The 23,930-nt window shown below is 38.1% G+C and overlaps 1 protein-coding gene across 1 annotated transcript in view; it reads right to left on the bottom strand.

The window, feature by feature from the left end:
- Positions 1-2,491: 2,491 nt before the first annotated feature.
- The window catches only part of EFHC2 (EF-hand domain containing 2), a 69,627-nt gene continuing 48,188 nt past the window's right edge, over positions 2,492-23,930 (bottom strand). Inside the window, 2 exon segments of the mRNA XM_073799289.1 lie at positions 2,492-2,765; positions 3,179-4,202. Of these exon segments, the coding sequence (XP_073655390.1) occupies positions 4,199-4,202 (4 nt within the window). The 3' untranslated portion in view covers positions 2,492-2,765; positions 3,179-4,198.

The following is a 23,930-nucleotide window of genomic DNA, read 5'->3' as shown; positions in this document are numbered from 1 at the left end:
AGATATACCATGTTCTTGGATTGGAAGAATCAACATTGTGAAAATGACTCTACTACCCAAAGCAATCTATAGATTCAATGCAATCCCTATCAAACTACCACTGGCATTTTTCACAGAACTAGAACAAAAAATTTCACAATTTGTATGGAAACACAAAAGACCCCGAATAGCCAAAGCAATCTTGAGAACGAAAGAAGGAACTGGAGGAATCAGGCTCCCTGACTTCAGACTATACTACAAAGCTACAGTCATCAAGACGGTATGGTACTGGCACAAAAACAGAAAGATAGATCAATGGAACAGGATAGAAAGCCCAGAGATAAACCCATGCACATATGGACACCTTATCTTTGATAAAGGTGGCAGTAATGTACAATGGAGAAAGGACAGCCTCTTCAATAAGTGGTGCTGGGAAAACTGGACAGGTACATGTAAAAGTATGAGATTAGATCACTCCCTAACACCATACACAAAAATAAGCTCAAAATGGATTAAAGACCTAAATGTAAGGCCAGAAACTATCAAACTCTTAGAGGAAAACATAGGCAGAACACTCTATGACATAAATCAAAGCAAGATCCTTTCTGACCCACCTCCTAGAGTAATGGAAATAAAAACAAAAATACACAAATGGGACCTAATGAAACTTCAAAGCTTTTGCACAGCAAAGGAAACCATAAACAAGACCAAAAGACAACCCTCAGAATGGGAGAAAATATTTGCAAATGAAGCAACCGACAAAGGATTAATCTCCAAAATTTACAAGCAGCTCATGCAGCTCAATATCAAAAAAACAAACAACCCAATCCAAAAATGGGCAGAAGACCTAAATAGACATTTCTCCAAAGAAGATATACAGACTGCCAACAAACACATGAAAGAATGCTCAACATCATTAATCATTAGAGAAATGCAAATCAAAACTACAATGAGATATCATCTCACACCAGTCAGAATGGCCATCATCAAAAAATCTAGAAACAATAAATGCTGGAGAGGGTGTGGAGAAAAGGGAACACTCTTGCACTGCTGGTGGGAATGTGAATTGGTTCAGCCACTATGGAGAACAGTATGGAGGTTCCTTAAAAAACTACAAATAGAACTACCATATGACCCAGCAATCCCACTACTGGGCATATACCCTGAGAAAACCAAAATTCAAAAAGAGTCATGTACCAAAATGTTCATTGCAGCTCTATTTACAATAGCCCGGAGATGGAAACAACCTAAGTGCCCGTCATCGGATGAATGGATAAAGAAGATGTGGCACATATATACAATGGAATATTACTCAGCCATAAAAAGAAACGAAATTGAGCTATTTGTAATGAGCTGGATAGACCTAGAGTCTGTCATACAGAGTGAAGTAAGTCAGAAAGAAAAAGACAAATACCGTATGCTAACACATATATATGGAATTTAAGAAAAAAATGTCATGAAGAACCTAGGGGTAAAGCAGGAATAAAGATGCAGACCTCTTAGAGAACGGACTTGAGGTTATGGGGAGGGGGAAGGGTGAGCTGTGACAGGGCGAGAGAGAGTCATGGGCATATACATAGTAACAAACGCAGTAAGGTAGATAGCTAGTGGGAAGCAGCCGCATGGCACAGGGATATTGGCTCGGTGCTTTGTGACAGCCTGGAGGGGTGGGATGGGGAGGGTGGGAGGGAGGGAGATGCAACAGGGAAGACATATGGGAACATATGTTTATGTATGACTGATTCACTTTGTTATAAAGCAGAAACTAACACACCATTGTAAAGCAATTATACCCCAATAAAGATGTTAAAAAAAAAAAATAAATAAATAAATTTCACACTGTCAGGAACATCTTCCCTGATCAGGACACCAAAAAGAGCCTAACCCTCCCCTCACTCCTGCACTCTATCCCCTGCCCTTTTTCCTTACAACGCTCAGCTTTAGCTGACCTATTATACCTTTTTTTTTTTTTTTCAGTACGTGGGCCTCTCACTGTTGTGGCCTCTCCCATTGCGGAGCACAGGCTCCAGACGCACAGGCTCAGCGGCCATGACTCACGGGCCCAGCCGCTCCGCGGCATGTGGGATCTTCCCGGACCGGGGCACGAACTCATGTCCCCTGCATCGGAAGGCGGACTCTCAACCACTGTGCCACCAGGGAAGCCCCTAGCTGACCTATTATATATTTTTGTCTATTATCTACCTGCCTCCACTAGAATGTAAGCTCCACGAGGGCAGCCATTCCTGCCAGTTTAAGTCACAGCTTGTACCCTCAGTGCCTAGAACAGGTCCCGGCATACAGAGGTGCTCCACAATGTCTGTCCAAAGCGTGACTGTGTAAAACACTTGAAGTGGTGCCTGTGACATGGCAGACATTCATAAACGGTTGTTGAATGAATCCATCAATGAATCAATGCATGAAGGCATGAATGAGGAGGTGAACCCCATCCCATCTTGGGTCCTAGAGCTGCCCTCTCCCCCATCCCAACCCCAGAAGATCTGGGAGCCAGCCATCGGCACAACCACAGGAACTTTATTTACAAACACAAGGCTGGGGCCGGAGGCAGGTGGGAAGGTGGACAGTGGCAAGGATGGAAGTCTCCTACTTCTGCTCCCGCCTCCAGACGATGACCATGCCGCTAGCGTCGCTGGAAGCCAGCAGGCTCTCATCGCAGTTGAAGCTGACATCCAGCACGGGCGCACTGTGGCCCTGCAGCTTGTTGACGGCGGCCTTGGCTGCCCGCTCCACATCAAAGAAATGCACGCACATGTCCTCGCTGCCCGTCACTGCCCAGATGAGAGACCATCAGGAGGTGTTGCAGGAGGCAGCGGGGTGCCCTGCATGTGAAGTCTCTGAGGTGTTGAGGGATTTATGTCCAAGGTGTAAGGTGCCGGGGCTGGGGGCTCTGGGGTGGACCATCCCCAGATGCAAGGTCACCTAGCTGTTTTGGCTCCGCGTCCGGAGTGTGAGGTCTCTGAGCTCTTTGTTGGTGGCGGGGAGGGGTCTGTGTCTTAGGCTGTGAGGTTTCTGGGCTGTCTGGGGGGTCTGTGTTCAAAGTGTGAGGTTGCTGGGGTGTGAGAGTTCTTGAGGCCCAGGAAGTCAGGGCATTAGGATGTCGTGACAGCTGAGCCAGATCAGCACCAGCCCTGGTCCCTGCCCCTCCCTGGCCACCCAGACACCCCAACCCCATGGGACTCACCCACACAGGCCCCCTGGCGGAAGGACATGAGGGGGCAGAAAATGCTGCGTACGGGGTGCGAGCTCTGCTCAATGGGGAAGCTTCTCTTCAGCTGCAGGGTCCCCTCATTGTCCACCACCCTGAGAGGAGGAAGAGAGCGGGTCGGGGGCAGCCTCAGCCCCAGAGGGGGACGAACGGTGGGCCAGTCTTGTGCTTTGTATTAGGATTCCTTCTGCTAAGCAATGGGCTTATTTGTTGCTTTATGCTCGTGGTCTCTTATTTGGTGCTGACCTCTAGGAAGGTCAGAGCCAGCCTATGGCTGACCTCTGGTAAACGCCCATGACTTCAGAGTCTGTAAATACACTCTGTGTGTCAACTCCACCCTGGATCCACAGTTCGTTCCTATATTTATTTTTTTTCTCTCACTTTTATTATTTGTATATCCATCTTGTGTTATAGAATTGTTTGCATCTTAGTAACTCAACTTAATCCCATTTCTGAAACAAGGCAAAATAGAAATAAGTATAAAACCACATATAATAGAAGAAAAACTGAAGGGGTATATGCCCAGGAAGTTTTTTAAATCCCACCTCAACTGCGCTCCTTTCAGAAGAGAGCCATCCAGAAAGGGTAAAGTCAAGAAAGAAAATTTCAATGAGAGCAAAGGTCTCAAGGTTGTTCAGACAGCTGCTGGACCATCTGGAAGCACACACATGCCTTCTAGAACCAGAAAGTATAAGCTCCATGTGGCCAGTGGTGAGGGGACGGGAATGGAATGAATGTAACTGGGCATTTACGGGCTTGGTGTTTAACATATATTAACTTATTTTATCCCCTCAGTCATCTCCTGAATTATTCTCATTTCACAGATGAAGACCATAAGGCATTAGAGAGGCACAATGAGGAGTCAAACTTACCTAGTTTTATTCTAAATCTTAGAACTCGTGATGAAACTGCTAGACTGCCGGGTGCAAATCCCAGCTCTGCAACTTAGTATGTGATCTTGGGTAGCTTCCTTAAGCTCTCTGTGCCTCAGTTTCCTCATCTACAAAATGGGTATAAGAATAGTATGTACATTTTAGGATTGCTGTGAGGATTAAGTGAGTTAATATATAGAAAGCATTTAGTACAGCACCCGTCATGGGGTAAGTAGCATGTAAGTATTAGCTCTTTTTTTTTTAATTGAAGTGTAGTTGATTTACAATATTATATTAGTTTCAGTTGCACAACAGAGTGATTAAATATTATTATAGATTATCCTTCATTTAAAGTTATTACAAAATAATGGGTATATTTTCCTATGCAGGACAATATATCCTTGTTGCTTATTTATTTTATACGTACTAGTTTGTGTCTTTTAATCCCATACCCTTATCTCCTCCTGCCTCCCTCTCCCCACTGGTAACCACTAGTTTCTTCTCTGTATCTGAGAGTCTGTTTCTGCTTTTTTATATACATTCCGTTGTTTTATTTTTTATATTCCACACATAAGTGACAGCATAGAGTATTTGTTTTTCTCTATCTGACTAATTTCACTAAGCGTAATACCCTCTAGGTCCACCCACATTGTCACAAATGGGAGAATTTCATTCTTTTTATAGCTGAGTAATATTCCATTGTATATCTATACCACATCTTCTTTATCCATTTATTTATTAGTTCTAATAGTTTTTGGGTGAAGACTTTAGGATTTTCTATATGTAGTATCATGTCATATGCAAATAGTGACAGTTTTACTTTTTACCTTCCCATTTTGATGCCTTTTATCTCTCTTTCTTGTCTGATTACTGTGGTTAGTACTTCCAATACTATTTTAAATAGAAGTGGCAAGAGTGTGCATCCTTGTCTTGTTCCTGACTTTGGAGGAAAAGCTTTCAGTTTTTCACCATTGAGTATGGTGTTAGCTGTGGGTTTGTCATAAATGGCTTTTATTATGTTGAGACATGTTCTCTCTAAATCAACTTTGATGAGAGTTTTTACCATGAATGGATGTTGAATTTTGTCAAATGCCTTTTCTGCATCTATTGAGCTTATCATGTGATTTTTAATCCTTCCTTTTAGTAATGTGGTGTATCACACTGGTTGATTTGCAAATAATTGAACCATTTTTGCATCCCTGGAATAAATCTCACTTGATCGTGGTATATGATCTTTTTTATATACTGTTGAATTCCATTTACTAATATTTTGTTGAGGAATTTTGCATCTATATTCATCAGAAATGTTGGCATATGATTTTTTTTATAGTGTCTTTGTCTGGTTTTGGTATCCAGGTAATGGTGGCCTCGTAGAATGAATTTAGGAGTGTTCCATCCTCTTCAATTTTTTGTAATAGTTTAAGAAGAACAGGTATTAGCTCTTGTTTATATGTTCAGTAGAATTCCCCTGTGAAGCTGTCTAGTCCCGGACTTTTATTTGTTGGGAGTTTTTATTATTAAAAATTCAATTTCACTACTAGTATTCGGTCTGTTCAGATTGTCTGTTTGTTCCTGATTCAGTCTTGGAAGGTTGTATGTTTCTAGAAATTTGTCCATTTCTTCTAGGTTGTCCAATTTGTTGGCATGTAACTGTTCATAGTATTCTTTTTGATTTTCTGTATCTCTGTGGTATTGGTTGTTATTTCTCCTCTTTCATTTCTTATCTTTTTATTTGGGTCTTCTCTCTTCTTGAAGATTCTGGTTAAAGGTTTATTAAGTTTGTTTTTCTTTTCAAAGAACTGGCTCCTGGTTTCATCTTTTCTATTTTTTTTGGTCTCTATTTTATTTATTTCCTCTCTGATATTTATTATATTTCCTTCCTTCTGCTGACTTTGTTTATTCTTCTTTTTCTAATTCCTTTAGATGGAAAGCTGAGTTGTTTATATGAGATTTTTCTTGTTTCTTGAGGTAGGCCTGTATTGCTATAAACTTCCCTCTTAGAACTGCTTTTACTGCATCCCATAGATTTTGGAAAGTTATGCTTCCATTTTCATTTGTTGCAAGGTATTTCCTGATTTCTTCTTTGATTTCTTCATGGACCCATTTGTTTTTACTTAAAAAAACCACCAATGTTGTTCAGTCTCCACATGTTTGTGCTTTTCCCATTTTTCTTCCTGTAAGTTATTTCTAGTTTCATACTGTTGTAGTTAGAAAAAATGCTTGATATAATTTTTATCTTCTTAAATTTGTTGAGACTTGTTTTGTGGCCTAGCATGTGATCTATCCTGGAGAACATTCCATGTGCAATTGAGAAGAATGTGTATTCTGTTATTTTTGGATGGAATGTCCTGGAGATATCTATTAAGTCCAACTGGTCTATTTTGTCATTAAAGATCATTGTTGTCTTGGTGATTTTCTGTCTGGATGATCTGTCTATTGATGTAAGTGGGATGTTTAAGTCCCCTACTATTATTGTATTGTTCTCAATTTCTCTGATTAGGTCTGTTAGTATTTGTTTTATATATTTAGGTGCTCCTATATTGCATGCACACATGTTAACAAGTAAAATATCCTCTTCTTATACTGATCCCTTTATCATTATATAATGCCCTTCTTTGCCTTTTGTTATAGACTTGTTTTAAAGTCCATTTTGTCTGATATAAATATTGCTTTCTTGTCATTTCCATTTGCATGAAATATCTTTTTCCATCCCCTAACTTTCAGTCTGTGTGTCTTTAGTTCTGAAGTGAGCCTCTTGTAAGCAGCATATAGATGAGTCTTGTTTTTTAACCCAATCAGCCACCCAATGCCTTTTGATTGGAGTATTTAGTCCATTGACACTTAAATAAATTATTGATATGTATGTACTTATTGCCATTTTACTACTTGTTTTCTGGTTGCTTTTGTAGTTCTTCCCTGTTCTTTTCTTCTTCATTTACTTTCTCTCTTTGTGGTCTGATGATTTTCTTTAGTGCTATGCTTATGTTCCTTTCTTTCTTGTTTTTGTGTATTTGTTGTAGGTTTTTGATATGTGGTTGCCATGGGGTTCATATAAGTTAATGTATAACTATATCTATTTGTGTGTGTGTGTGTGTGTGTGTGTGTGTGTATACACACACACACACACCCACACACACACACACACACACCCACATCTTCTTTATCCATTCATCTCTTGATGGACACTTAGGTGGCTTCCATACTTTGGCAATTGTAAATAATGCTGCTATGAATACTGGGATGCATGTAACTTTTCAAATGAGACTTTTGGGTTTTTTTTGGATATATATACAGGAGTGGAATTGCTGGGTCATATGGTAGCCCTATTTTTAGTTTTTTGAGGAACCTCCATACTCTTTTCCACAGTGGCTGCACCAATTTACATTCCCACCAATGATGTCGAGGGTTCCCTTTTCTCCACATCCTCACCAACGCTTGTCATTTGTGTTCCTTTCGACTATATGTTCTAGTTCCTTGTTAAAATTCTCACTGTGTTCATCTATTTTTTTCCCTAATTCATTTAGCATTCTTATTACTAATCCTTCGAATTCTTTATCTAGTAAATTGTTTATTTCTGTTTCAAAAGTTGTTTTTTTCAGAGGTCTTCTCTTGCGCTTCCAATTGAGACAAATTCCTCTGTCTTCTCATTTTGCTTCTCTCTCTGTCTCTATGAAATTAGATGAAACAGTTACCTATGGTGGTCTTGAAGAGGTATCCTTATGTGGGAGCAACCCTATACAGTCTGTATGTGCCCAGTGGCATTGGTGAGAGAGCTGGATTTGATGTGAACACAAGTCATGTCTTTCCTCAGGGTGTGCTGGCAGGTATCACCTAGGTAGACAATGGGGCTGGAGATGGAGGGGCCAGGGCAGAGCAAGGTGTGAGGGGGGCTTCCCCTCTGCTCAGTGGCCATCACCACCCTATGAGGGGTAGAGTCAGGTTCCAAGTTGCTGAAGCAGAAGCCCTGAGGGTCTGGGCTGAGCAGGCTCAGTTCCATTTAAGTGTGTGCTGTTCCTCCTCCCAGCACCAGCACCAGCACCTTCACCCAAGAGGGGAGCAGTGCTGGAGCAAAAAGGGCTGGTGTGGGTACTCGGTGAGAGCCACAGTATGGGCTGTGGTGGTCTGGCCACTGCCAGAGATCAGGACCACCTCTGATGCACCACCTGCATGATCACCAGAAGTGGCTACCCCCTCCTTGATCAGACTCTGCTTAGGGTTTGAGCCACTCAGTGTCTATTAGCCAGGCTTCCTCCTCAGTCATAACAGCCCTCACTCCAGTGTGGAGCTACAACACAAGGCAAACAGTGCTGGAGTGTTCACTCGGCTCAGGCTGGGGCATGTGCCAGGGCAGTCACAGGAAACCAATCAGCCACCTGTGTAGTTTCAATCACCCATTCCACCCTGCTTCAGGAGCAAGCAAGCATTAGTGTGCTCCTCATGAGTGGAGTCCAGGCTTCCCACAGCCTTCATATTAGTCCCACTGGCTCTCTAACTAGCCAAGGGGGCTCATCTTCTCTTTGTCCGGCCCCAGGACTGAGGCACTCAATATGTGGCTCGAAATGCTCACTTCCCAAGGAGGGTCTCCACCTGTGTAATCTCCCTTTTCCTCTGAGTCCCCTCCCAGGGGCATAGGTCCCGACCTGATTGCTTCTTTTCCCTTCCTACCCAATTCCGTGTAGATCTTTCTTATAGCCTTGGTTGTACGGGAGTCTTTCTGCTATTTTCAGTTTTCAGTGAGAATTGTTCCACACGTAGATGTATTTTTGATGTGTTTGTGCAGGGAGGTGAGTTCCACATCCTCCTACTCCACCATCTTGACAAACGCAAACGCAAGTATTAGCTATTATTAGAATTATTAGTAGGTAGTAGAATGAACTTTCCTTCAAGAAAGGCCAAAATCAGTTAAGAATCCCCTTTCTATAGGATCCTAACTACTATGTGAATGAAAGTTGAATCCAAACAAAGGTCATTGCCTTGTTCATGCCTGTATTCATTCACTTATTCTTCAACTAACATGCATGAGGGAATAAAAAGATGTGCTGAGTGGCACCAGCCATAAATGCAAGGAGATCAAAGAGACAGAGATCACTGTGAGCTGGGGTGTTCAGGAACATCTTAAGAGAAAAAATGTAAACTGGAATATCTTTAAGGGTAGGAGAAAGCTGGACAGCAAAGGAGAGATCCCTTCCAAAATGGTGTGGAAAGAGAATGACATGAATTGGGTGGCCCAGAAACGTGCCAGGTCCTATGGTGATTGATCGAGGTTCAAAGATGAGGCTGGACAGCAAAGGAGAGATCCCTTCCAAAATGGTGTGGAAAGAGAATGACATGAATTGGGTGGCCCAGAAACATCAGTGCCAGGTCCTATGGTGATTGATCGAGGTTCAAAGATGAGGGCAGCTCATTCATCTCTGAACCCACCATGGGACCTGATACAGGAGTAGGTGCCTAATATATGTTTATTGAATGAATGCTAAATGTACATGGCTAAACAGCACACTGAGAGGCACACCCTCCACACCCAGTACTTTGGGTTGCAAAATTTACTTGAATGAAAAACAGCCAGGTAGGGCTTGCCCTATGGTGGCTTAAGTGTCATTCCCCTCCTGCTCTGTAATATTCTCTCATTTTACATCATAATTGTTACATCATAATTCTCCCTCTTAGGAACTAAAAATTAACATTTAGTTACTGTTTTCATTTTTTAAAACAAAACTGGGACTCTAATTAAAGGAGAAAGCCTGGGTGGCACTAACCTGGTCATTTGTTAGCAACTAGTGGCCACACAGCTGCCTTGCTTTTATTCTTCGAAAAGAGACCATTAGAACACTGTATTTTGGATGAAACAGTAGTTTCACTGTTAATGATTTACCCACTCCCACAAGAATATAATCATGGAAAAAGAAATAAGAGAAACACAGTATAAATATACATGTATATATAAAACCTCAGAAAAAGAGTTGGTCCTTTTTCCACTCTTTAGAAACATAAGAAATAGTCTATCTGTTTTGGCACAACATTATATGGTTTATTTATTCTAAAATGCCAAGAATTTTTTCTAGCATCCCATAAAACTCAAGGCTATAAGAATGGATATGCTTCAAAAATAGAAAGAGAAAAGCCTGAGAGTTATTAAGATTTTAAATAGTGGAGCTGATTTTAACTAGGTCTACACAAGCAAAGCCAAATCCACTTCAGCATAGGTATTTATAATGATGTTACATTCCCCAGTAATGTGTCTAGTCTGTATTTTCTCCAGTGTAAGTTGAGAGTCTGTATGGCATGGTAGAGATTATGTGTGGCAAAATGGTAGACGAGATAGCAATTGAAACTCAAATTGCTGGCTGAACTTGTGAAAAAGGAGAGAAAATGTCACAGGTACCAAGGCAAACAGGTAGCTGGTACAGCCAGAGAGGAAGGTGTACAAACTAACAGGGCGGCACCTAGGGGAGGTGGGAATCGAACACTGTTAACAGGTAAGAGCTTGGATTTTTTTTTTTTTTAGAAGATGTTGGGGGTAGGAGTTTATTAATTAATTAATTTATTTTTGCTGTGTTGGGTCTTCGTTTCTGTGCGAGGGCTTTCTCTAGTTGTGGCAAGCGGGGGCCACTCTTCATCGCGGTGTGCGGGCCTCTCCTGTTGCGGCCTCTCTTGTTGCGGAGCACAGGCTCCAGACGCGCAGGCTCAGTAGTTGTGGCTCACGGGCCTAGTTGCTCCGCGGCATGTGGGATCCTCCCAGACCAGGGCTCGAACCCGTGTCCCCTGCATTAGCAGGCAGACTCTCAACCACTGCACCACCAGGGAAGCCCCAAGAGCTTGGATTTTAATGCTCACTCAGGCACAAGAAACAAGGCCTCTGGCCAAGGTGAGTAGCAGTTTGGAACTCCTACATACAAAGCCTGTATATAAAGTTAGAACTGTAAAAAGGCTGCAACTGAAGTGAAAGAAGGATTAATAAACTCTAACCATTGTCTTAGAGAGATGACAATGGACCTTTTTTCTGAGTCTCTGTATAAAAAGGGAGGGAGAGAGGAAAAAAGGGAGGGAGAGAGGAAAAAAGGGAGGGAGGGAGGAAGATGGATAGATTACCTGATAGATCTCAAAGCCAATATTCTGCCTAATAAGAATTTGTAGTACAAATTTATTTTACCCACTAACTATAGAAAGCTCCAAGGCAATAAATTAACATCAAAATTAAGATTAAATTAAGTTCAGTTTATAAGCCCGCCTGGAGAGGCAAAATCAATACTCTGAAAGTTCTACTGCTGGATGCTAAAATTAGTGGGTGAAAGCTTGAGGAAAAGCAGGATTTGCATAGTCTCAAAGTATCTCTCTCAAGGTATTTATTCACTACAAAAGGAACGATAGTAACTTTACAATGGAGAAATCTGACAAACACCATCTTAATAAAGTGATCAAGGTCAATATCACTAGTAATAAGACATATTGACATCATGAGCTCCTTGATGTGATGCACTAAGAAGGATGCATCATTTCTGTACAATTTTTACAGAAAATTGCCAAGATTACGCCAAAAATGCATAATCTTAGACCAACCATGAGAAAACATCAAAAAAAATCCAAATTGAGGGGTATTCTACAAAATAACTGATTCAAAAAACTTATTCAAAAATATCAGGGTCATAAAAGACAAGGATAGACTGAGGATCTGTTATAGATCACAGAAGACTAAGAAGAAAGAACAACTAATGCCGTGTAGGATCCTAAACAGGATCCTGAGAAAGAAAAAAAGACATTGGTGAAATTCAAATAAGATGTTTAGTATATCGTACCAATGTTAATTTCCTGGTTTTGATAATAGCACTATGGTAAGATGCTAACATTAGGAGAAACTGAGTGAGAGATATATGAGAACTCTCCATACTATTTTGGAACTGTTTTGTAAGTCTACAATTAGTTCAAAATAAAAGGGTTTAAAGCAAAACAAAACAAAAACAACTCTGAAAGGCCAACCCAAGCAGCAAAGGAACACTGCAGTGGGGGAAGAAAGTCCAGTTTAAGATGAGCTTAAAAAACATAAAAGGAAATAATCCACCATGAGTGAGAGCCAGCAGATGTAACAGAAGGAGTAGTACCCCATGAATTTGGGACAACAGTACAAAAATCAGTAATGGACTATGAAATTATTATGTTTAAAATTACAAAACAGATTAAAAAATAGAGAAACCATAAGAAAAGAACATAGATGCCATGGAAAATAACAGAAACATTTAAAACATACATGAGTGCATGTACACACATACACACACGCACACACAACTAAATAGCACTTAAGGAACTGGAAGGTAAAGTCACTTAATCAATGAACTGGATGACGGATTTAAGGAAAATTCCAAGAATGCAGCACAGAATAAAAAATCAATGAAAAGAATGAATGAGAGGTTAAAAGACATGGAAAACAGAGAGAAGTTTGACAAGTAGTTAAGAGGAAAACAGAAAACAGCTTGAGAGTTTGAGAAGAAAGACAGAGAGAATGGACAAGAGATTTGAAGAGATAATGGCTGAGAATAATTGCCAAATTGAAGAATTACAAATAGTTCCAAGATACACTGTAATGAAACTGCAGGACACCAAAAACAAAGAAAAAGGCAACCAGAGAGGAAAAAAAAGGCATATGACTACAAAGGAACAACTATATTAATAAGAGACTTACCAACAACCACAATGGAGGGCAGAAGACAACAGAATAATATCTTCAAAAGGTCAAGGGAAAATAACTATAAATCTAGAATTATTTACCCAGTTAAACTTCAAAAGTAAGAGAAAAAATACATTTCAGAAAATAAGTTTATTCATTCCCAGAGTTACAAAGCAAGTCTCAATAAATATCAAAGAATTGGTATCATGCAAACCATATTATCCAACTAAATGTAACAAAAAGAGAAAAAAGAACTATAAAGCTAATGTCATACACATCTGGAAATTTAAAAACAAATAATTGGCCAATTTTAGGAAATATTTACACAGGAAGGACAAAAAACACTAAACACACTAAAGCCAAAGTAGTATTTACAAGGCAAATTAAGCCTCAAGTGCATTTCTTAGAAAATAAAGACTGATCATCAGTGAAACAAATATCCAAGTCAAGAAATTAGAAAATAAACACAGAGAAAATAGAAAGGACATAATAAAAATAAAAGTAGGAATTAATAAAATAGAAGTTAAAGGTAAAAATTGGGGGGGGATTAACAAATTGAAATCTGGTTCTTTTTAAAATTAATCAAATAACTCTAGTAAAATTGACTTAAAAAAACAGAAAAGGCACAAATCAACAGTAATAGGGCTTAAAAAGGTGATAAATTTAAAAAATTAGACGAAATGGAAAAGTTTCTAGAAAATATTTATAATTTTCAAAACCAACTCAAGAAAAAATAGAAATCTAGAATAGCATGTACTCTCCTTAGAGAAAGCGAACCATTAGTTAAAAAATCCACCCACAGAAAAAGAAGGAATGGCTATATGGTTTTACACGCAACTTCTACAAAACCTTCAGAGAACTAATAATACCTACTTTTTATAGAGAGTGAATGTTCTGAAACTTATTTTATAAGACTATTATAAAACACTGATATCTAAACTGGACAAAGACAGTATGAGAAAGTAAAAGTATAGGTCTGTTTCCTATATGAACAAAGATGGGAAAATCCTAAATAGAATACCTGCATCTACCAAAAAACCTATGACCTTAATGGTGAAATATTAGAAATACCTCTTTTAAAATCAGGAAGAAGATAAGGATCCCTGCTATTACTACTTATCTTACATATTACATTGCAGCTGTTAGCCAAAATATTATAATAAGAAAAATAGAAAGAAATCATATAGATTAAAAGGGAAGAAGCAGGTCTGTCATTATTTACAGTTTATATGATACGGTCCAAAATAATATCCAAAAGACACTACATATTCTGAGGACTCAAGAGGGAAAATGAGACCAGCATACAAAAAATAAAATACAAAAATCAATAGCATTCATATACACCAGCAACAACCAACTGGAAAATGTAATTCTAAAATTAAAAGGCAATATTTGCAATGACAACAAAACTGTATAGTATTATAAAACAAGATACACTATATTCAAAGATGGGAAATCTCTATTTCATAGTGACAGCAGCTCTGCCCCCTAGTTAGTCTATAAATTCAACACAACTCCAGTCAAAATCCAATCTGGCTTTTTAAAGAACTAGAAAGTGGTCATAAAATTGATATGGAAAATTAAAAGCCTAAGAATAGTCAGAAGAAGAAAAATTAGAACCCTGCTCTATATCACAACTTATGATGCCATAGTAACAAATTAAAACAGGTGGTACTAGCCTATGGCTAGACAAGTAGACAAATTTAACAAAATAGAGAGCTTAGAAACAGATTCATATGGATATGGGACTATGAAATATGTCAGATGTGTCAATACAAACCACTGGGGAAAAAAGGATAGACTTAATGCATGGTGCTGGAACAACTGGAAATTCATATGGTATTCATAATTTCTTAAAGAGGATGCAAAATTCACTAACTATAATGGAAAAAGGCCCATAAATTCATCTACAATTAAAAATTTAAACTTCCACATGACAAAAGACACAATACAGGAAGTGAATAGAGAAGCCAGACATAGAATACATCTGCAATGCACATAACCAAGAGAGGACTTGCATGCAAAATGTATCAAGAACAAAGACTTTAAAAAAGACTTAAATCTCAACAAAAAAATGAGCAATGTGCAAAGGATGAAAATATAAATTGATGCTTCCACTTTCTAAGAAAAATTTAACAATCCTTAGTGAAGTTGAAGATACAGCTTATAGCCTAGCAATTCTACTTCTAGGCTCCTATTCTAGAGAATCCACAGAGACATGCACAAGGATGTTCCCTTGCAGCTGTCTGTAATAGCAAAATGGCTGTTCATAAGTACAGGAGACTGAAGAATGATCCCCAAAGATATCAGGTCCTAATCTCCGGAACCCGTGAATGTGACTCTACGTGGAAAAAGGGTCTTTGCTGATGTGATTAATTTAAGATCTTGAAATAGATTACCCGAGATTATCCTGGATTATCCAGGTGGGCCTTAACAGCCATCACATGTATCCTTACGAGAGAGAGAGATTTCTCTCATGCACGCACGCACGCACGCACGCACACACGAGGAGGAAGCGATGTGAAGGCAAAGACAGAGGTTGGAGTAATACCACAAGCCGAGGACTGCCAGCAGCCACAGAAACTGAAGAAGAAGGGATCAGATTCTCCTAGAGGCAGCATCACCCTGCCAACTCCTTTATTTCAGCCCAGTGATACTGATTTGGGACTTCTGGCCTCTAGAACTGTGAGAGAATAAACTTCTGTTGTTTTAAGCCACCTAGTTTGCTTTTGTTACGGTAGCCACAGAAAACTAACATAATAAGAAATTGGTAAACTGTAGTTTATTCATAAAATGAAATACTATAAAACAATGAGAATAAATAAACCAGAGCTACATGTATTGACATGGAAATAACTCAAAATCATACGTTGATCGAAAATAGCAAGTCACAAAAGGATACAGTGTTTACCATTATGCACATTTTTAAATGCACAAATGATATTGTAAATTGTTTATGGATACATATATATGTGGAAAAAAATAAGCATGGGTATTATATATACATTTTGATACTGGTAAGGGAAAGAGATGCTGAGGGAGCAGGCATTAGCTGTATATCCACTTCTTACTTAATTTTTAAAAAAAGAGATAAAAAGAAAATGTAGAAAAAATGTTAACTTTTATTAATTCTGGGTAGTGGGTATATAGTGTCTTTCAGCACATTTTGGTATAGTTAAAATTTTAGTAATTACACTTCCATTTAAGTTTTGAAAGAGAAAATATCAGATTTGGAATCAAACAGATTTAGGTCTGAATCCCAGCTCTGCCCCGTGACCTTGAGCTGATTAATGAGTCTGCCTTGCAGGGTTATTTGAAGGATGAGACGAGTTTTATATAATTGTCTAATACAACCTCAAAGACTAATAGCAAAGTGTTCCAGGTGGGAAAAGACTGAGGCCTATGAGAAAGCCTAGTCCTGATGGCCAGGAGAATTATATACAGCATTGTTTCCAAAATTGTTTGATCGAGTAGCACCACACCGCTGAAAAGTTTTTGAGCAGTCACCCTCAATTTACCACTTAACAGTAATATGCTTATGCTACTGTACTTTTATATATAATAAAAGATATGCAAAACAATTTAAAGGGCTAAATGAAGATAAATGTAAATCATGGGAAAATAAATATGAATAATGGAAAAGACCATTTTCCATCAGAATGGAAAATAACAGATAGATCATCAATCCAGCCTCTTCCTTTTACAAGTAAGGAAATGAAATCCCAACAGGTAAAGTGACCTGGTCACCATTACAGGCACAGAACTCATTCTGTGAGGCTTCATGAAAATACAGGCAAAAACTCTAAACAAAATTTTCACAGATTAAATACAACAACTATAAAAGGGAAAACAACATCATGACCAAGTGAAATTTATCCCAGAAATGCAAGTTTTAACATTTGAAAATCAATCAATGTAAGTTATTAAATTAACAAACTAAAACAAAAAACTAATCCGATCATTTCGACAGATGCAGAAAAAGGACTTGACAAAATCTAACACTCAACGACACAGGAATAACAAGGAACTTCCGCAACCTGATAAAAGACAATTACCAAAAACTCTTAACTAACATTACACCTAATGTTAAAAGATTAAATGCCTTCCCCCTAATTTTAGGAACAAGAGAATGATGTCAAATGAATCCAGTTTGGAAATAAAGAAGTAAAACTGCCTTTATTCTCAGATGACATGACTGTCAATATAAAAAACCTGATGGAATAAAAAAGAAAGCTATTAGGACAAACAGGTGAGTTCAGCAATGTATCAGGATATAAGATCAATACACAAATATCAATCCTATTTATATATACTAGCAATATACAATTGGAAATTAAAATTAAAAACAATACAATTTACAAAAGCATCAAAAATATGAAACGTTCAGGGATACATCTGACAAGAGATGTGCAAGCCCTGTACCCTGAAAACTATAAAGTATGTCTGAGACAAATTAAATTCCAAATAAATGGAGAGATACACCATGTTCATGAGTCAGAAGACTCAATGTTGTCCACAAGTTTATCTATAGATTTAATGCTATTGCAGTCAAAATCCCAGCAGGGCTTGCTATATAAATTGACAGGCTGATTCCAAAGTACCAAAGGAAATACAACAACCTAGTATAGCCAAAATAACTTTGAAAGAGAAGAAAAAAGTTGGAGAACTAATACTACCTGATTTCAACATTTATTATAGAGATACATTAATCAAGAAAGAGTGGTATCAGTGACGAGACGGACAGATCAATGGAACAGAACAGAAAAAGGCTCATCATATATGGACACTGATTTTCAACAATAGTTCTAAGGCAATTCAGTGGAGAAATGATAGTGTTTCTTTCAACAAACGGTGCTGAAAAAATGCATATCTACATATAAACGAACAAATAAAACTTCAATCCTTATTTCACACCACAAACAAAAAATTAACTTAAAGTGAATCATAGACCTGATTGTAAAACTATAATGCCTCTAGAAGAAAACTTCTGTGACCTTGAATTAGTCAAAGATTTCTTAGATCTAATTCCAAAATCATGATCCATAAAAGTAAATATTGATAAATTGAACTTAATCAGAATTTAAACCTTTTTCTCTTCAAAAGATACTTTTTTAAGGGAATAAAATCACAAGCCACAGACAAATATATTTGGCAAGCATATATCTGATAAGGGACTTGTATCCAGAATAAATAAAGAACTCACAAAACAGGAACAAGAAAACAAAAAACTCAAAAAATGTTTGGGAAAAAGACCTGAAATCTCCTCTGGCTTCACCAAAGATTTATGGATGGCAAAGCAGCTCATGAAAATATGTTTAACATCATCAATCATTAGGAAAACTCAAGTAAAAACAACAATGAAATACTACTACTCATCTATTAGGATGGCTAAAATTAAACAAATGGACCATACCACGTGTGGTAAGCATGTAGAGGAATTGGAACTCTCAAAGACTCTTGGTAAAAATGAAGATGATACAATCACTTTAAAAAAACAATTTGGGAAGTAAAAAGCTGAAGAAACTGAAAAATCAACAATTCTTCTTAGATCCATCTGAGAAGGGAGGTCACTGGGCAAACCACTGTCCCTCAAATAGACACTCAGATACAGAGAATCATGACTTATCAGAGCAGAAACCCACAAGCAGAAACCTCGGTGGGAACCAGTAGCAGGGTAGGAAAATCTGAACTGTAACTGATGAATTTCTGGAGGCTTCATGTGGACAAATCTAAGAGATAAAAATTCCTGGGGAGGCCAGTCATCAAGGGAGCCCCAAACTTGTGTGAGCTTTATCTCCAGGAGCTTTACCAGGTTCTCACAGTGAATATCAAGGAAAAATTCTCTCTGGCTTCTGGCAGGAGAGGAGAAAAGTAACCAGTTTGAAATGTGCAAGAGCATTCTGTTCTTCTTAACAACGCCTGCCTTCAAGAGAAACCATTTTACCAATGGGGTTTTATCAGAGCCTAACCCACCTGGGGAAAGGGAAATACTCAACTCCAGCCCCCTCGAGCCTTACACATAAGGGAAAGGAAATACCCAAATCTAGCCCCCTCCGGCCATCCTATCCCACCTAGAGGGGTAAGGGAGGAAACTAAAAGGTACTTATGAAGTTTACAGTTGAGGGACACAGGCACACTAAAAAGACTGAAGCCTGATCATAGCGATAGAGAACACTTCTCCCCCGACACCTTACCACCACATCACCAAAGGCTTATTTACCAGAGTTTCTTTTATCTAGTACATCATGTCTGGTTTCAGCAAAGAGTTAAAAGGCATACTAAAAGGCAAAAAACATAGTTTGAAGAGACAGAGCAAGCATCAGAACCAGACTCAGATATGGCAGGGATGTTCTCATTGTCAGTCTGCAAATTTAAAACGACTATGATTAACATGCTAAGGGCTCTAATGCAAAAAGTAGACAACATGTAAGAATAGATGGATAACAGAGAGATGGAAATTCTAAGAAATAATCAAGAAGAAATGGTAGATCTCAAAAACACTACCAGAAATGAAGAATGCCTTTGATGGGCTCATTAGTATATAGCTGAGGAAAGCATCTCTGCGTTTGAGGATAGAAACATCAATAGAAACGTCCAAAGCTGAAAAACAAAGAGAAAAAAGACTTAAAAAATGGAACAGAATATCCGAGAACTTCTGGAAAACTACAAAAAGTTATAGCATATGTGTAATGGGAATACCAGAAGGAGAGGAAAGAGAGAAAGGGACGGCAGAAATACGTGAAGCAATATGAATGAAAATTTCCCCAAATTAATGTCAGACACCAACCATGGATCCAGGAGCCCAGCGAACACCAGGCAGGATAAATGCTCCCCCGAAATTACACCTAGGCACATCATATTTAATCTGTAGAAAGTCAAAGATAAAGAAAAAAAATCTTGAAAGAAGTCAAAGGGAAAAAAATACCTTATCTATAGACGGGCAAAGATAAGAATTACATCCTATTTCTCCTCAAAAACCATGCAGGCAAGAAGAGGGTGATGTGAAATATTTAAAGTGTTGAGAGAAAAAAAACCAAGCTAGAATTCTGTATCCTGTGAAACTATCCCTCAAAAGTGAAGGAGAAATAAAAATTTTCTCAGACAAACACATACTGAGGGAATTTGTTGCCAGTAGACCTGCCCTCCAAGAAATGTTTTAAAGAAGTTCTTCAGAAAGAAGGAAATTGATATAGATCAGAAACTTGTATCTATATAAAGGAAGAGCATTAGGGATTGTTAGGGAGTTTGGGATTGACGTGTACACACTGCCATATTTAAAATGGAGGGCTTCCCTGGTGGCGCAGTGGTTGAGAGTCCGCATGCTGATGCAAGGGACATGGGTTCGTGCCCTGGTCCGGGAAGATCCCACATGCCGTGGAGAGGCTGGGCCTGTGAGCCATGGCCGCTGAGCCTGCGCGTCCGGAGCCTGTGCTCCGCAATGGGAGAGGCCACAACAGCGAGAGGCCCGCGTACTGCAAAAAATAAATAAATTAAAATGGATAAGGACCTACTGTATAGCACAGGGGTCTCTATTCAGTATTACATAACAACCTAAATGGGAAAATAATTTGAAAAAGAATAGATACATGTATATGTATAACTGAATCACTTTGCTGTACACCTGAAAACTATCACGACATTGTTAATCAACTATACTCCAATATAAAAGAAAAAGTTTAAAAAAAGAAAGAGCATTAGAGAAGGAATAAGTAAGTCGATAAAACACTTATTTCTCTTAAGTGATCTAACATATATAATTTGTTCAAAATAATAGCAACAATGTATTCAATTACGTGCATATACATGTATATGAACATATAGATGCTTCTGTATAAGTGAAATGAATGACCGTGATGTTATTATAAGGTTTCCTCACTATTCATGAAGTGGTATAGTGCTATTTAAAAGTAGACTTGGAATAACTGTAAACGTGTACAGTATTGCAAACTCTGGGGCAACCACTAAAAAAGATGCCATTTATAATGGCACCCAAAGCATGAAATATCCAGGGGAAAATGTAACAAAAGATGTAAAAAACACCTCTAAAACAACAACAAAAAATACCAGTTTGGTAGTTTCTCAAAAAGTGAAACATATGCCTACCGTATGGTCCACACATTCCACTCCTAGGTATTTACTCAAGAGAAAGCATTATTCCCGTTTTGGGGGTGCGGGTGTGTGAGGGGGCAGGTGTGATGGAACTGTTCTGTATCTTTATTGTGGTGGCAGTTGCACAACTCTAGGAATTTGTCACAATCATAGAATTGTACACCAAAAAGAGTGAATGTAAATTTAAAAATAAATTAGTGCCTAAAAAAATCAAATGTGTTCTTGGAAAATGAGACCACATCTTCTTCTTCGGATGTAAAACGTATCTAAATTCACAAAAGCCTCCACCCCCACCTCACCTGGCTCAGTTCGGGTAGAAGAAGGAAATTTTACTACTATTCTTCCAGATGGAAGGTACACATACTAAGAATTATTTCTTTACTTTTTTTTCCCAACCCAGCATATTCTGTGTTCTAACTGATGTGGAGGTCTTTTCACAAGAGCAACTTCCAAGATGTGGCACAGGATTTCTCCACCTCTGCAGTTAAAGAACTGGGAAGCCAGGAATCTGAGGCACTAAAAGACATCAGACTGTTTCTCAAAAAATTAAAAATCGAATGCTTAATCTGAGGGCTGCATATTTTCCGTATTCTAATTCCCCAAAATGTGTTGGTGCATGCTGCTTCAGTTAATATTGTTGTTTAACAAATTACCCTAAAAATCAAGTGCTTAAAGCAACTCTTTTGTTATGTTCATGAATTCTGTGGGTCAGGAATTCCGACAGGGCACAGAAGAAGGTCTGGAATTTCAACTTGGGTGATTCTGTAACTGGGGGCTTGAATTATGTGAAGGTGTCTTTGCTCATAAATCCAGTGCATGGCAAGGGCCATCAGCTGAGATTTGAGTTTGGGCTGTCACTTGAATTACCATCTACAAGTGGTTTCTCCATGTAGCTTGGGCTTCTTCATAGCATGGCATCCTCAAGGTGGTAGAACTTCTTACACGGTAGTACAGGGTTCCAAAAGTGTCACGTCATACAATGTAGAAGCTGCATCATCTTTTCTGAACTGGCCTCAGTTGTCTCACACAGCATCACTTCTGTCGCATTCTATTGGTTACAAGTGAAGCACAAAGCCTCTCAAGATTCAAAGGGAAATGGCATAGACCCCACCTCTCCGTGGAACGAGTGTCAAGTTCACATGTTGCACACTGCTGCAGCCATCTTTGAAAAATACAATCTGTTATACATGTGTAGTATACAGTTTCCTTCAGTTAACAAGATCATTGGTATCTAGCATTCCTCAGTTAACTGGGATATTAATGTAGTGAGAATATTTCAATCCTCAAGAAGTGGGAATGTACTACATAAGGAAATTGGTGGAGGTATAAAAGATCAACATTTCAGTTTCTTTTGCGAAGGAGAATTTGCAATTTTAATAGTCAAAACTAAGTCACAGAACAAGAAGAAAATGAATGGGGAAGACACTGTCACTAATTTAATAAAAATTTGAAAAAAATTTTAAACTCTTCCATTTCAAAATTATATTTTAAAGCTCTGGAATTGTTTTACTTCAATATAAAATATTCTGGCTTATAATAGAAAACTTTGGAATAAGCATTGTAAGAATTTAAGTAAAATAAACCTGCATGCTGATCCCACAGCATATACAAAATTTAATTTGAGATGAATCATAGACTTAAAAGTAAAAGCTAAAATCATAAAGCTATTAGAGAAAAACATAGGAGTCTATCTTGGTGACTTTGAGGCAGCCAAAGACATCTTAAGCAGAAAGCAATAACCTTAAAAGAAAAGACTGACAATTTGGACTTCATCAAAATTTAAAATATATACAGTATTCATCAAAGGACACCACTGAGAAAGTGAATAGGAAAGCCAGAGACTGGGAGAAAAACATTCGCAAAACGTGTATCTGACAAATGACTTGTATCCAGGAAATATAAAGAATTCCAACAACTCAATAATAATACAAAAAACAACCAATAAAAATTGGCAAAAGATCTGAAAAGACACTTCACACACACAAAAAATACAAACAGCCAATAAACACATGAAAAAAAGTGCTCAACGTCATGGGTTGTCACGAAAATGCAAATTTAACTACAATGGGATAGTACTACATGTCTACTAGATTGCTTAAATTAAAAAGCCTAATAATAGCAAATGTTGGCAAGATTGTGAAGCAGTTAGAACCCTTGTACGTTGTTAGGGGAAATGTAAATTGGTATAACCTCTTTTGGTAAAAGGTCTGCCAGTTTCTTAAAAAAACTAAACATACACCTATGTGCTAGCAATTCCGTTCATAGTTATGTAACCAAGAGAAAGAAAATTATGTTCACAAAAATATTTGTACAAAAATGTTCAGAGCAGGTTTATTTATATTAGCCAAAAGTTGGAGGTAACCCAGGTGTCTATCAGCAGGGGAAAGAATAAACAAATTGTGGTATTCTCATACAATGGAACACTACTCAGCAATATGAAGGAATGCATTACTGATACAGTCAACAATATGGATAATTCTCAAAATCATACTTAATAAGAGAATCCACAAAAGAATATATGCTGTATAATTTCATTTATATGAAATTCTAGAACAGGGAAAAAGCCATTTACTGTGAAAAAAAATCAGAAAGGTGGCTGCCCCTTGAATGGGGGATGTGGGCAGGGACTGACTAGGACGGGGTGTGAGGGAACTTTCTGGGTGACGGTAATGTTGTACATCTTAATAGGAATTTGTGTTGCACAGGTGTATGCATTTGTCAAAACTAAGAAAATGTGTACTTAAGGTTGATGCATTTTATTGAATATAAATTTTACATCAAAAGGAAAAAATGTAAATAAATGGTAAGCATGCTGATATATTTAGAGGGAAGTAATTGATGTCTGTGATTTTCTTTGAAATGCACCGAAGTTAAGATGGATTGATGGATGGAGAGAGGGGTGTATGAATGGAGAGATGCATGATAAAGCAAATAGTAAAGTATTAATGATTCAATCTAAGTGGGGAAAATAAATGGGTAAGAGTTTGTTGCTAATTTGACAAGAATTTGAAAATTATAAAAATGATTCCATCCTCAATTTAATTGCAAAGCTCTGGAATTCTGTAACATAAATATAAAATATTATGGT

This window comes from Tursiops truncatus, chromosome X (genome assembly GCF_011762595.2).
Source record: "Tursiops truncatus isolate mTurTru1 chromosome X, mTurTru1.mat.Y, whole genome shotgun sequence".
Lineage (NCBI taxonomy): Eukaryota > Metazoa > Chordata > Mammalia > Artiodactyla > Delphinidae > Tursiops > Tursiops truncatus.
Note: the sequence above shows the minus strand (reverse complement) of the source record. Positions and strands in the feature narration are given on the sequence as shown.